Source organism: Benincasa hispida, chromosome 8, assembly GCF_009727055.1.
Source record: "Benincasa hispida cultivar B227 chromosome 8, ASM972705v1, whole genome shotgun sequence".
NCBI lineage: Eukaryota > Viridiplantae > Streptophyta > Magnoliopsida > Cucurbitales > Cucurbitaceae > Benincasa > Benincasa hispida.
Genome location: NC_052356.1, coordinates 51704676 through 51718550, shown reverse-complemented (window position 1 = coordinate 51718550; position 13875 = coordinate 51704676). Strand labels below are relative to the sequence as shown.

At 34.5% G+C, this 13875-nt stretch overlaps 1 protein-coding gene across 1 annotated transcript; it reads right to left on the bottom strand.

Annotated features, from left to right (window-relative positions):
• Positions 1-4769: 4769 nt before the first annotated feature.
• LOC120084118 lies at positions 4770-13203 on the bottom strand. Its single transcript, XM_039040018.1, has 14 exons — positions 11770-13203; positions 11547-11666; positions 11336-11463; positions 10971-11181; positions 10651-10888; positions 10398-10548; positions 9996-10290; positions 6845-8155; positions 6650-6760; positions 6398-6555; positions 6006-6216; positions 5638-5875; positions 5409-5559; positions 4770-5296 (listed from the first exon to the last, which is right to left on the bottom strand). The coding sequence occupies exons 1-14, from the start codon at positions 13046-13048 to the stop codon at positions 4994-4996; spliced, it is 4905 nt and encodes a 1634-aa protein (XP_038895946.1). The 5' UTR covers positions 13049-13203; the 3' UTR covers positions 4770-4993.
• Positions 13204-13875: the final 672 nt, after the last annotated feature.

The following is a 13875-nucleotide window of genomic DNA, read 5'->3' as shown; positions in this document are numbered from 1 at the left end:
GATATATTTATGTGTCCATTGGATATAACCAGTCAACAACGCGATAACCCTTCACAAATTGCTCGTAAGTATAACTGAGCCAAAATACCGTTTTGTCTCTGTAGTTACATCTAACTTCTTAAGTACCACTGATTTCTCTAATGAATAATAAGTCATAGTCCAATTATGACTAAGTTCCTCTTGGACCAAGAGAGGGTGTGACCACATTTTTCAAGCCCCAGAATGAGCCCTTAAGGGAACAATTTATCTACTTACCCTAACAAGAGAAATGAGTAAATTCTATCTTGTGTAGTTATGTTTCTAACTCCCCAATCAGACGAATCTCTAAAATAGACTTATTGAGTCGACAATCTGACTAAACTTGCCTATACAAATCAAAGGACCACCTTCATGAGTAGGAGTTCACAACTGACTTAGGATTCAAGACATGTCACCTATGGTTATCCTGGTGAATTGTAAGTTTCTATTATTAATGGTGTTATATAATGAGACTAATCATTTCGTGGTCCAATCTTATACAAACTCTTTGTATAGGATACCCCCATTCACATGTCTCCACATGAATCATCAGGATCAGATCATTTGTAGCACTTTACAACACTTGTAACATCTATAAAGCGGGTCATATTCATAGTGTCACCAAGATAAGGTACCCAGCCTTATCCATCTACTACAGACTGTTTAGGTTATTATTTAAACAAGATCTACCTATATGTCTCTATATACTTTTTAAAATTAGATAAAATAACCCAGGATCTTAGTTTATTGGATTAAATGTATGCTCATAAAATAACAATTATTTTATTAATAACAATTTGTTTATACAATATTTATAAACTACGAGAATATAAGAGATTTATGACACCAATCCCAATAATCTCTCACTTGTCTTAAAGCTTAGGGAGCCTAATGTACAATACAAATAAAGTAAAAAATACAATAAACTAGGGCATACACAGCACCCCAATACCATCTCCCACTTGCCTAGACAATATGCCATATATTTCGTAGACCCAGACTTTCTAGATGACCCTCGAACACTTTAGCCGTGAGAGTCTTTGTAAATGGATTAGTAACGTTATGCTTCGAATAAATCTTCGTGACAATCACGTCACCTTGATGCACGATCTCTTGAATCAAGTGGTATTTCAGTTCAATGTATTTGTCTCTACGATGACACCTAGGTTCCTTAGAATTTGCCACAACACCATTGTTATCACAATAAAGTGTGATGGGCAAAGACATATTTGGAACAACTTCCAAATTAATAATGAACTTCTTAAGCCAAACAACCTCTTTAGCAGCTTTACAAGCAGCTACATATTCGGCTTCCATAGTGGAGTCTGTGATGCATCCTTGCTTGATACTTCGCCAAACTATAGCTTCTCTACTTAGAGTAAACACTGATCCTGATGTGGATTTTCGAGAATCTGATCAGTCTGAAAGTTAGAGTCTGTGTATCCTGTAAGGATCAAATCCTTATCTTCATACAGAAGCATATAGTCCCTCGTTCTTTGAAGGTACTTGAGGATAAGGAATACTTATGTTTCAATCAGACAAAAAACTGAAATTAAGTTCTTCTTGATTTGAGGTACTACATATATGTCATCCAATAACATATATCGTTTCTTGTCTAAAAATAACTTTAGTCTGTTGATGGCAATAGATGAAACGGCCTTACCAGTACCAAGTGTAAGAATCATCTCTCCAGCTACCAATTATCTCTAAGAATTAAATCCTTGATAAGAAGACCATACGTGATTAGTAGCTTTCGAATAAACAATCTAGGTAGAATCATCATTCTCTACCAAGCACGTCTCCAAGACAAATAAATCATATTTATTTTCTTCGGAGTTCTTTCTTTTCTTAAGAGTAGTGGGATCAGGTCTACAACTTATATCATAAACTCGAAGTTTCATTAGAGGATGATCGTCATTGATAAACTTCATTAGATTTAGCAACAATTACTTTCACTATTTGTCCATTGACATTCAATATGGACTGAAGTTTATCTAAAGAGCTGACATTATTGGTTTCATTGTCATCAACCCAATTTTGCTTGAATTGTTAGAATTTTCGCTCAAACAATTCTTGCATTGATTGCATGATGTGATGTGCAGTGACCATGGTCTCAAATCTTTTGCCTAATGCATCAAGTATACTTGCCAAAATGTAAACTCGGGCCTTAGAATTAGTCTTTGTCCACATCTCGTATGCATTATGAACATTTCATGTTGCATCAGGAGTTGGGACTTGAGGTCAATCTTTAGTCATGACAATGTTGAGGTCGTTAACCACGAAAAAAGTTTTAATTGAATCTTTCCACGACGTATAATTAAAACCGGTCAAATTAAAGGCAACTAACGAAAAAATGTTGTGTAACATTTTTGCTGAAAAATAAACAAATTGATCTACATTAGAATTTAGCATAACTCTAAAACATCCAATCAGTTTTAGAAAAATCTAAATGGACCCATTTTGCAATGATGCTTCAGTGATTTAGGACAAAAGCCAGTGAAGGGTAGTCAATTGTCCCTTCACTGAATTAAGATATTCTCAACCAATTATGACACAAGAATAACTCTTATTCTTATAACAATCAGTCATCATTTATTTGGTCAAGAAATTATTAACTAGCTTAACATTTTCTCGTAGTGTGACCCTTCATTTTAGACCCTAGAGTTCCGCCCCAGCCAATTGAAGGGAAAAAACCGATTGGAGCAAAAACTAAAACGATCCTATCCATTTCTGGAGTTCGCCTTGATATTGACCTATTGCACAAACCATCCGAAGGGGGATGCTCTTAGAGCGCCTCGAGGTCGTGCACGAAGATCTCACAGTGCAAACCAATGAAGGAGACCATACAACATGTTGACATATATCCCTCTTCCATTTACTATAAATACTCTCTCCATTCACCTTGATATTGACCTATGAAAACACCATCCGAAGGAGGACGCTCCTAGGGCACCTCAAGGCGGAGCATGAGTCTCACGATGCAAACATAAAGGGGGAAACGTAAGTGAAAATTGATGTATCATATACATCTTTTTCCTCCCATTGAGTATTTTAATAACCTAGGGTTTAATTAACTTAGGAAAAATACGGCTAATTATTGGCTAATTATTTTTACTAAGTGTTTGTTTAAATTTGTTCAAAAGTAACACTTACTTTGGATACTTAAACAATTTTGACTAATGTTAGTTAAACACTTTAACAAGCCTTAATCAACAATTGCATGCTTGTAGCAAATCTATCTAATTTACCTTTCCAGGTCAGTTCCCAGCTAGGAGTATTTTGTTTCCGTCAACTTAAATACTCCAACCTAGACAGAACTAGCCTTAGACAAAAGACAAAAGATCCCTTATAGATATGTTTGCTACAAATTTAATCTTTTATTAAAACCAATTTAATCCTATTAAACTGAGTAAAAAGATTAAACTAATTTCTAATCTCATTAGAAATTTGTGATCTTAGGTCTATGTGAATCATATTTTAAAATTATTTTAAAAAATGATTTTACCTAAATTTGCATGTAACTCTGGATTTTTTATTTAAATTTCTAATTTCATGTAGTTATAACTATTATAAAAAAAATGAAACAAATTAAATACAATATATTGCATTGTATGATATACTTTATAAAATTATTCTAAAGTAATGTCATGCATCATGCAATTCTCATTTCGTTACTTTAGTATATAAGTGTTATATATATATGGTAATGCAATGGGAATTACATGATGCATGACATTACTTTGCAACCATACATAACACTTATATACTAAAGTAATGAAATAAATAACATACATTGCAACCATACATTCAAACTATACATTATAACTATTATAATATAAATGATGCATGACTATGTTATTTACACATGCAAACATATAGTATAACTCTGATATTATATGATGCATGTGTTGAGTTGTATATCTTAAAACTCACCGTTTACTCAAAGAATATCGCGACAATACAAAGAAAAGTGAGTCGAAAGTCCATGCCATTAGACATTCATAGTGAAACCCAATGCAGAGATTCAAGCACTAACAGATACTATCCCATATTTGATTAGTTTATTGATTTATCTCAATAATGTTTTGACTTAGATGGCATCAATTTAATTTTATCAGATCCTAATCAAGAGATTAGAAAAATGGCAATTACATATATGACAACTGACAATTAAAGACAAAATAATATAATAGTAAATCTGCCACAATTTAAAAGTTTTGCAAATTTGTCATAATTTTAAACACTATCATACTTATCACTTAACATGCGCCCAAATGTGCCTAGAAGGCGTTTATCAACTGTGTCATAACCCTTCACTTTCAAGTGATTGTTTCCCAAAGGTTCACAGAAAAGTTTGCTTTCCCCAAAGACAAAAGCACCAAATGCAGACTGCAGAGTTGATAAAGATCTGCTGCAAGTACATTCACTACTTGTACTTAAAATCAAACTTAAAACTTAAGTGACTGAATTGAAATTGTTACTATTATGAAATTTGAAGGACTAATATTGATTCCAATTAATCTTATAAGTTAATGACCCACTTGATTACTGTACTTTTTTTTAAGCGATTACGTTCCAGAATAATCTTGGTTGTTTGACAATAAGCCTATGGTACAGTAGTGAAATGGCCAAGTTTCAATACATTTGAAAAGGCACAATTGAAGTGGATACATTTTTTTTTTTTATAATAGTCTATATCTCTTTAGTTGGACAGTTCCACAAAGAACATGTAAGAAACAAGTTATGGCTAATGTGCCAATATCCAAAACAATTATAGAATTGAATCGTTTCCAATGATATATAATGATAATTTGACCAGCAGAACCATCAAATTGATAGCAGAAGCCACTTTTTGGCCTCTGAATGAAAAAAGCCAAGTTGCACACATCTTGTATCGTCAAGAATATGTATGGCACAAAGCAATCAAAGGAAAAAGTACTAATTACAAAGTGCCCTTATTCCCTGTTAATATTTACTAACGACCACGTAGCGATGTAACTGTAACTTCATTGGAAGTGGAGGTTTCAGCTGATATTTTATCGGTCTTAGAAAACATTCTTTCCATGTAAAATCCAGGTTGTTTAGGATGAGATAGGAACACATTTTCACTCTCCAACATTGAAAGTACTGACCACATAGTTGGCCTTTCGTCAGGATTCTGTTGAACACACAAAAGTCCTACTTGAATGCATCGTAGGGCTTGAGAAGGTTCGAATTCATCTTCCAATGATCCATCCATTAACTCCAAAGCATTTTCTTCATCCCAAAGCTTCCATGCCTGAAGATTTCACAACTTGGAGTTAGTTTCCATGCTTGAGAAGTGTTTTGGATTAAAGTATTGTTAACATATCTTAGAAGGTTTCATTTACAACAATGTCATTACTACTTACATGTCCGAGAAGATTTAGTTGATGATCGGTATGAAAGAAACCTCTATTCTTCTTACCACTAACTATTTCCAATAGAATTACCCCAAAGCTAAATACATCTGATTTCAATGAAAAACATCCGTCGAGTGCATATTCTGGAGACATATAACCACTGCATTGATGTCATTTAGATTATCCATGATGATGGAATCAACAAAGACTATGAGAGAGAGATATACTTAGTACTTACTAGGTCCCAACAACTCTTTTGGTTTGGGTCATAGTTTGACCTTCCCCAAACATCCGTGCCATACCAAAGTCTGAAATTTTTGGAGTCATTTCATTATCTAGTAATATATTACTTACTTTGAGATCCCTATGTATTATTCTCAGTCTTGAATCTCTATGAAGGTAAAGAAGTCCTCGAGCTATCCCAATTATGATGTCCATTCTCTTTTGCCAATTGAGTAAAGATCGCATCTTATTATCTGTATCAAAAATGGTAGTACAACTCAAATTAGATGGTAGATTGAGAAGAAAAAATGAAAAAGAAATATAGAATTAACATCTGTTCAACAAAAGTGAGCATAAAGTGAGAGAAACAAGTTTGGCACCAACCGAAGAGGAAGGAATCTAAACTTTTGTTTTGCATATATTCATAAACCAGCAATGTTTCTTCTTGGTGAATGCAGAAACCAAGAAGCTTCACAAGATTTCGATGCTGAAGTTGTGAAATCAACAAAACCTCATTTTTGAACTCAATTTGCCCTTGGCCAGAGCCCTCTGCCAGTCTCTTTACTGCAATCTCTTGTCCACAAGAAAGCTTTCCCTGCAATGTATATAATGTTAGTAAGTTAACTAAATCTACAAAAATGAAGACTCCTCTGAAAACAAAAGTCAGAGATTGTAAATTAGATGAAAAATACTAGCATATTGTAAAGGGAAAGTTCAACGCATCCAAAAGACAATGAAATGAGTTTCAATACAAAGATGTCAGTAAGGAACACTACCTTGTATACAGGACCAAAACCACCTTCCCCTATCTTATTCGAAAAAGAGAAACCATTTGTCGCAATCTCGATCGTAGTAAAATCAAAGATTGGCATTTCCACTTCGTTTTCTTGAGATTGAATATGACCTTCAGTGATATCAGGAGATATCACATTACCTGGTTTACAAAATTTGGGGACAAGAAACAAAAATGAATATATATGAGCCATGAAAAATTAACAGATTAATGAAGCAATGGAGGAAATGCTTGCCTCTAAGTCTCCTTCTACGCCCAAGGATAAAGCAAATGACAAAAGCCAAGAAGCCTAGAAATGAAGCCACAGACACACAAATTGCTACCAAAAGCTTCTTCTTGGTTGAGTCTACAGCAGATAAAGCATAGCATTGTTATAAATTATACTCATCTTTACAACATACAATCACAAGGGCAAAAAAACCAAAATTACCACCAAGTTCTGAAGCCGCCACTCTCACAAAGAGATCTTGTCCATTTTCAAGAACAAATTTAACATCCACCAACTTATGAAACCAGGTAACGCAGCCATAGCCGCCTGTTGGAAGCTCCATTATTCCATAAGCCAAGCATGAGCAGTTGTTTAAGCACGCCGCCTTACAATCATCAATGCTTGTATTGACATTCACCAAATACCCTGAAGAATCTGGCAATTTCACACTACTGATTCTTTTAAATCCCTCTCCATTTCCACAGGTTCGATTGTCCCTTCTAACACACCCATCAGACCATCTAAACCTTTCCCAATCATTAGGCGATTTGGGTTGAAACCCAACCATACAATCACATTCAGCTGTGAGGGAAAATGTACAAACACCAAAATCTCCACAAAGTCCATAGACATCGCAGCGATCTCCTGGCATTGTATACAAAGGGTTCCAATATTTTCCATCATCGACCCAATAAAACTGTTGAACTAACCCAGCCGCGTTCAATACCAGTCTTACAGAGAGACTATCCGCAGGAACAAATGAAAAGACGGCTTCGGTAGCATTATAATCGAACTTTGGGGAATAAACTGGGGTATCTCTCAATGCCCCACTTCCACTAAATCTATTACCGTACCATGGGCCGCCTCGAAAAGTTATGATGGGTCCTTCGCGAATTACAAATTGGGGGAGCCCATCCGTTTCAATACTATAAGTGAAAGCCCCAGACGACGGATCGTTTGAGCTTTTCCAAGACGTTAACTTTCGGTTCAGACCGGTTTTGGAGTCTGAACCCAGTTTCATTCCCGGCAACAGAGTATCAGAAGGGCAATCAAAGCTCTGCCACAGATAATTCTCAGACCCAGATTCGGTTAAAACCAAATTACCTGTGTTTAGCAGCTGAGCGACGGGTTGTTTCACTGATCCTGGAGAAGGGGAAGTCCATAAAACTCCACCTGTTTCGTTGAGAAGAATGATGTTTCCTTCTCCGTTGACTGTTAATTTGGCAGAGGAATTTACAAGTGGGTTGTCTCTGTTTGCAACCCACACGACAGTCTGTGGGATTTGTTTGTACCATATTCCCAAATATTGAAATTTGGAGCCTTGGGGATTGAAGATTCCCAATACAAAGTTCTGTTGAGCTGAAACTAATATCTGGGTGCTGCCGTTAATGAATTCCCCTGCTTTTATGCTATCGATTGCTAATGATTTTCTTGGAAACAGAGCTATCGTTGTCCAAAAAATTAGAAAAGCCGAAAGCTTGCACCTGCAAATCAGTTCTCCCATGGCTTCTCTCAAATCAAAGCAAGTGATTTGTCATTTTGAGTTGAATATCAATCCATGTACTTTTTGGAAACACTGAACTTTGAATTTATATTTTCATCAGCGAGGATCATACCAAATCTTTGGAAGCAATATTGAACGAAAATGTATAAATACTTACTGTAGCGCCATTATCACTCCGTTTACTATGGAACAAGGTTTTCTTAAAGGAAAATTAATATTGTGGGAACTCAACAGCAATCCAAATGCAAAGAAAGATATAGAATTTGCTGGAATGTTTTTTTTTTTTTTCTTTTCTTTTTTTAATGTATGATAATTTTGTTTACTTTCAGAAATGGCTTGTTTGTTTAAATAATTTGAACTTTAGCTTTCTTGCAAAGTCACCCACCTTTAAACAATTATATTTAACTGAGTATGAATTTCTACGTGTGAATAGGCAGCTTTATTTTTCAAAAAACTTAGTTGCTGCTTGGACTGCAGTCCAGTTGAGATACTTGTCCAATAATTTTTTTTAAAAAAATATTTTTATAATTTTTATTTTATTTATTTCTTTTTATCTAAAGAAAAATGGAGCAAGAGGTTATTGTGTACCTAATCATTGTTTTTCTTAAAGAAAATGTTCTAAAATTTAATAAGCTTGCTACCAAAAATATTTAGTTTCATTGTAACGTAATTCATCTTTTATATTTCACTCGATTTTCAATTATAGTTCGTCACTTCTTACTTCTTTTTAATAAAAAAAAAATAATTATTTGATTAGAGTAGGATTCACAAATATAACTTCCACATACACCAAAATACTACTCATTCTAGAATATGATGTCTTTCGTTTAAATTCAATATTGTTTTTTATTCGGTTGGAGGCCCAACTTTAGAGAGTTGAATGCTTGCATATAAGAACATAACATAAAAATATTCATAATTTATTTTTATTATAAATCCCCAATTGAATCATTCTATACAAAAATTCGTCAAAAACTTATTAACAAAATGTTGATTCATCATCAAATTATTCTTTTATAAGATATATAAGCATCTCGCTCATATGTAACTTCTAACACATACAATACAATACACTCATTAGCAAAATATTATCTACAAATTAATCTGGATATCAAAGAAATTATGACTTGTTCTTTGATGCCTATAATTAAATCCATTTGTCTATCATCTTTAGGAAAAGAACATGATGAAGAATGAAACAAGTCAAACTCCAATTATTGTTAAAAAAAAAATGTCAAACTCAAATTAAGTAGACTCACTTCTTTAAGTTATTAATATTTGTGTAGAATTGGCTAAAATGAGAATTGGTCGAATCAAGTTAGATTTCAACTAATACGATGATATAAAATTTTGTTAATTGAGATTAGTATATTATTAACAAGAATAGTACACCAACATATTTTATACCCAAAATTGTGATTAAAAAATTGCTTCCTTGATATAAATTAGATGAAATTTTGCATTTTGAAAGTTTCCATAATTGTTAACTTTGAATAGGTTAGGCGCAAATTGAGTTAAATGATATCTAGATCATTAAAATGGAATGTCCAAGTATGAAGTTATTCAATATCATCTTGAATGTGTAGGTTGAATGCTAAAATTAGAAGTTTTTAAGGTTAAAACCATAAATTGAGAGGTTGTAACCAATTTAGAAATTTCAACACAAGGTGACCAATCAAAAACTAATTAAATGGATTATTATTTTCAAAGTCAGATAGTTTAATACTTACATTCCAAATTGTTGAATTAAAGAAAATGATATTACCCATATCAAATAGAGAAAGGGGAAAGTTACAAACTCTTGTTCAATTGTTAAGAATGTGTCTATTGACCCTCTCGGATAATGTATTGAAAGGCACTGTTAACGACCTTGTGATAGTGTAATGGTTACTTTATTGGAGGTGGGGATTTCAATTGGTAATTTATGGATCTTACAAACGTTTCTCCCGGTGTAAAATCCAGGTTGTTTAGGATGAGGTAATAACATATTTTCACTCTCTAACATTGAAAGTATTGACCACATAGTTGGTCTTTCATCTGGATTCTCTTGAACGCACAAAAGACCTACTTGAATGCATTGCAAAACTTTGGAGTTTTGGAATTCATCTTTCAACGTTTCATCCATTAATTTTAAAGCATTTCCTTCATTCCAGAGCGTCCATGCCTAAAGGATTCAACACAACTTGGAGTTAGTTTCCATGCTTCAACAAATATTTCCATTTGAGGTTTTGGTTAGTAGGTTTTGTCTGCAACAAAGTCAACAATACTCACATGTCCAAGAAGATTTAAGTGATGATCTTGATGGAAGAAGCCTCTATTCTTCTTACCACTAACAATTTCTAAAAGAATAACTCCAAAACTAAAGATATCAGACTTCGTTGAAAAGTACCCGTCGATTGCATATTCAGGAGACATATAACCACTACATTGACAAGAACTAGTGTATTAATAAGAGCATCACAACAAACCAAAAATAAATTCCTACAAAAACATGTGAGACAAAGACAGCAACAAGTAAACTTACTAGGTCCCAACAACTCTTTTGGTTTTAGTGATAGTTTGGTCTTCGGCGAATGTGCGTGCTAAACCAAAGTCTGAAATTTTTGGATTCATGTTATTATCAAGTAGTATATTACTCACCTTGAGATCCCTATGTATAATTATAAGTCTTGAATCTCTATGGAGATAAAGAAGCCCTCGAGCTATTCCAATTATGATATCTAATCTTTTTTTCCAGTTAAGTAATGATCGCTTTTTATCATCTGTCAATAATCAAAATCGAACTTAATTAGTATAGTTAATTTAGAGAAAATAAATAAATAAAAGGACAAGTTAGGCACCAACCGAAGAGGAAGTAGTCTAGACTTTTGTTTGGCATATATTCATAAACCAGCAATGTTGCTTCTCGATGAATGCAGAAACCAAGCAGCTTGACGAGATTCCGATGTTGAAGTTTGGAGATCAACAAGACCTCATTTTTGAACTCCCTTTGCCCTTGGCTTGAACCCTCTGCCAGCTTTTTTACTGCAATTTCTTGTCCATTTGGAAGAATTCCCTGAAATGTATATAGGCATAAAGTTAAACTACTTATATGAACATGATCTCAAATAAAGACTTGTAGGACATATTCAAAAGACAGTTTGTAAAGCGAATGAAAAACACTAGCAAAGGGAAAGATTAATACAAAGATGTGTAGTAGGAAACAATACCTTGTATACAGGACCAAAACCACCTTCACCTATCTTATTATGAAAAGAGAAATTGTTTGTGGCAACCTCAATCTCAGTAAAATCATAGAGTGGCATCTCAACTTCATTTTCTTGAGATTGAATCTCAGCTGTAGTCATCTCATCACAAAATTTTGTATATCAGCAATTGACAGATTAATCATTTATATACTAAAGTAGAAGGAATGTTTACCTTCAACATCCCTTCTACGCCGCAGGATAAAGCGAACCGCTAAAACCAAGAAGCCTATCAGTGAAGCCACAGACACAGTGAGCCCGACTATAAGCTTCCTATTGCTAGAGTCATCCGAGACTACAATAAATGAAGCATCATTGTTATATTCTTTTCTTTACATACACATTTAGAAGAGGTTGAAGAATAGATGCTAGAATAGAAGGGGTTTGAAATTTGATACCTAATTCAGAAGCCGCCACTCTTACATAGAGATCCTGTCCATTCTCAGGAACGATTCTAACATCCATCAATTTCTGAAACCAAGTGACGCAGCCATAGCCGCCTATGGAAAGTTCCATTATTCCATAGGCCAAGCAAGAGCAGTTGTTCAAGCACACCACCATGCAGTCATCAATGCTTGTATTAACATTCACCAAATACCCTGAAGAATCTGGCAATTTCACACTGCTGAATACTCTAAACCCTTCTCCATTTCCGCAGTACTGATTGTCCCTTCTAACGCAACCATCTGACCACGTAAGATTTGCCCAAGCTTCGGGTGATTTGGGTACAAACCCATCTAGACAATTGCATTTTTCTAAGAGGGATTTACAAACACCAAAATTCCCACAGAGTCCATACTCGTCACAACGGTTTTCTGGCAATGCATACACAGGATGCCAATTTCTTTTACGCTCGTCCCAATAAAGTATCTGCAACGTCCCGGTTGAGTTGAGTTGAAATCGTATAATGACACTGCTTCTAGCTTCGTATGAATAAGTCACTTCGTCGGCGCTATATTGGAACTTTGTAGAATAAACTGCGGTATCTCCGAGTGGATCACTACCACTAAACCTACCATTGTACCATGGGCCGCTTCGGTACTTTATGACGGGCCCTTTGCGAAGTATTAATTGGGGAAGCCCATCAAATTGAATGCCGTAAGTGAAGTCCCCAGACGACGGATCGCTTTGGTTTCTCCATGATCTTAACGTTCGGTTCAGGCCGGTTTTCGAGTCCCAACCCAGTTTCATCCCCGGTAACAGAGTATCAGAGGGATAATCGAAACTCTGCCACATATAATTTCCAGAACCTGAATCTATTAAAACCAAATTACCTGTATCTAGTAGCTGAGCCAATGATTCTTTAACAAAGCCTGCAGGAGAAGGGGAAGACCATAAAACTCCACCTGTTTCATTCAGAAGAATAATGCTTCCTTTTTCATTGACTGTTAATTTGGCAGAGGAATTTACAAGTGGGTTGTCTCTGTTTGCGACCCATACGACAATCTGTGAGATGTCTTTGAACCATATTCCTAAGTACTGAAATTTGGAGCCTTGAGGAGTGAAGATTCCCAACACAAACTTCTGTTGAGCTGAAACTAATATAAGGGTACTACCATTGATGGATTCCCCTGCTTTTATACTATCGATTGCTGATGATATTTTGGGAAACAGAGCAATGATCGCCCAGAAAAAAAGGAAAGCCTGAAGCTTATACCAGCAGATCAATTTTCCCATGGCTTCCTTCAATTCAAAAGTAAGCTTGTGGATCTTCTGTAGCACGTTCAAGCAGCTAAATTGTCATTTTGACCTTAATACCAATCCATGGGCATGTTGAGAAAATATTCAACTGTGAATTTATATTTTTATCAGAAGGGATTATGATATAGCATCTAGCTCTTTGGGCTAGTTTGAATGACAAATATATATAATATACTATCATTGTCACTCTGTCTTTCATGAAACTAAAATCTGCTTAAAACGAAATTCATTTCGTGTGAAGTACTGAACAACGACGGGAAGAAATTTTTATTTTATTTTTAATTAATTAATTTAATTTTTTTTCATTGACATCTCGATGTGAAGAAGATAAGTCTATGTTCTCCTTTGAATTGTACTTTCAATAATTATTGGGAGAGAATACAATTTTTTTTGGGACAAGTTAGGTGATCCAATCAAATCTCTAATTTTGAAGTTAATAATACAACTTGGCATCTGAGGTTTGGATTTAGTTTTGAAATGATTGCATGTTGTTGAAGTTATTAAAAATGTTACTTTAACCTAAACAAGCTTAATTTTAGTTCTTATTATTGAGAAAAGCTGAAACCTTGTACCCGTAAATTAGTTCTCCCATGGGTTTGTCGGTACTCTGGGATAAGGTGAGGGATGCTTACTTTCCCTCTAAGATTGTTGAATCTGATTATACTGAATTGATAAATTGTAATAATCAAATGGAGGAATTTTTTTCAAAAAAATAATGTTATTTTAATAATTATTAACAAAAATAGAGTTGAGTGAAAATTATTTACAAAAATAGGTATTTTAATCGTGTACCCGGTACACAA

What these genes read in the sequence shown, in the direction of transcription:
- LOC120084118 (XM_039040018.1), bottom strand. Translation starts at nt 13,048, where the DNA reads ATGGGAAAATTGATCTGCTGGTATAAGCTTCAGGCTTTCCTTTTTTTC. An exon ending in GGCGGCTTCAGAACTTGGTG is followed by an intron (nt 6,761 to 6,844) that starts GTAATTTTGGTT and finishes TATCTGCTGTAG; the next exon opens with ACTCAACCAAGAAGAAGCTT. An exon ending in GCGTAGAAGGAGACTTAGAG is followed by an intron (nt 6,556 to 6,649) that starts GCAAGCATTTCC and finishes TTTGTAAACCAG; the next exon opens with GTAATGTGATATCTCCTGAT.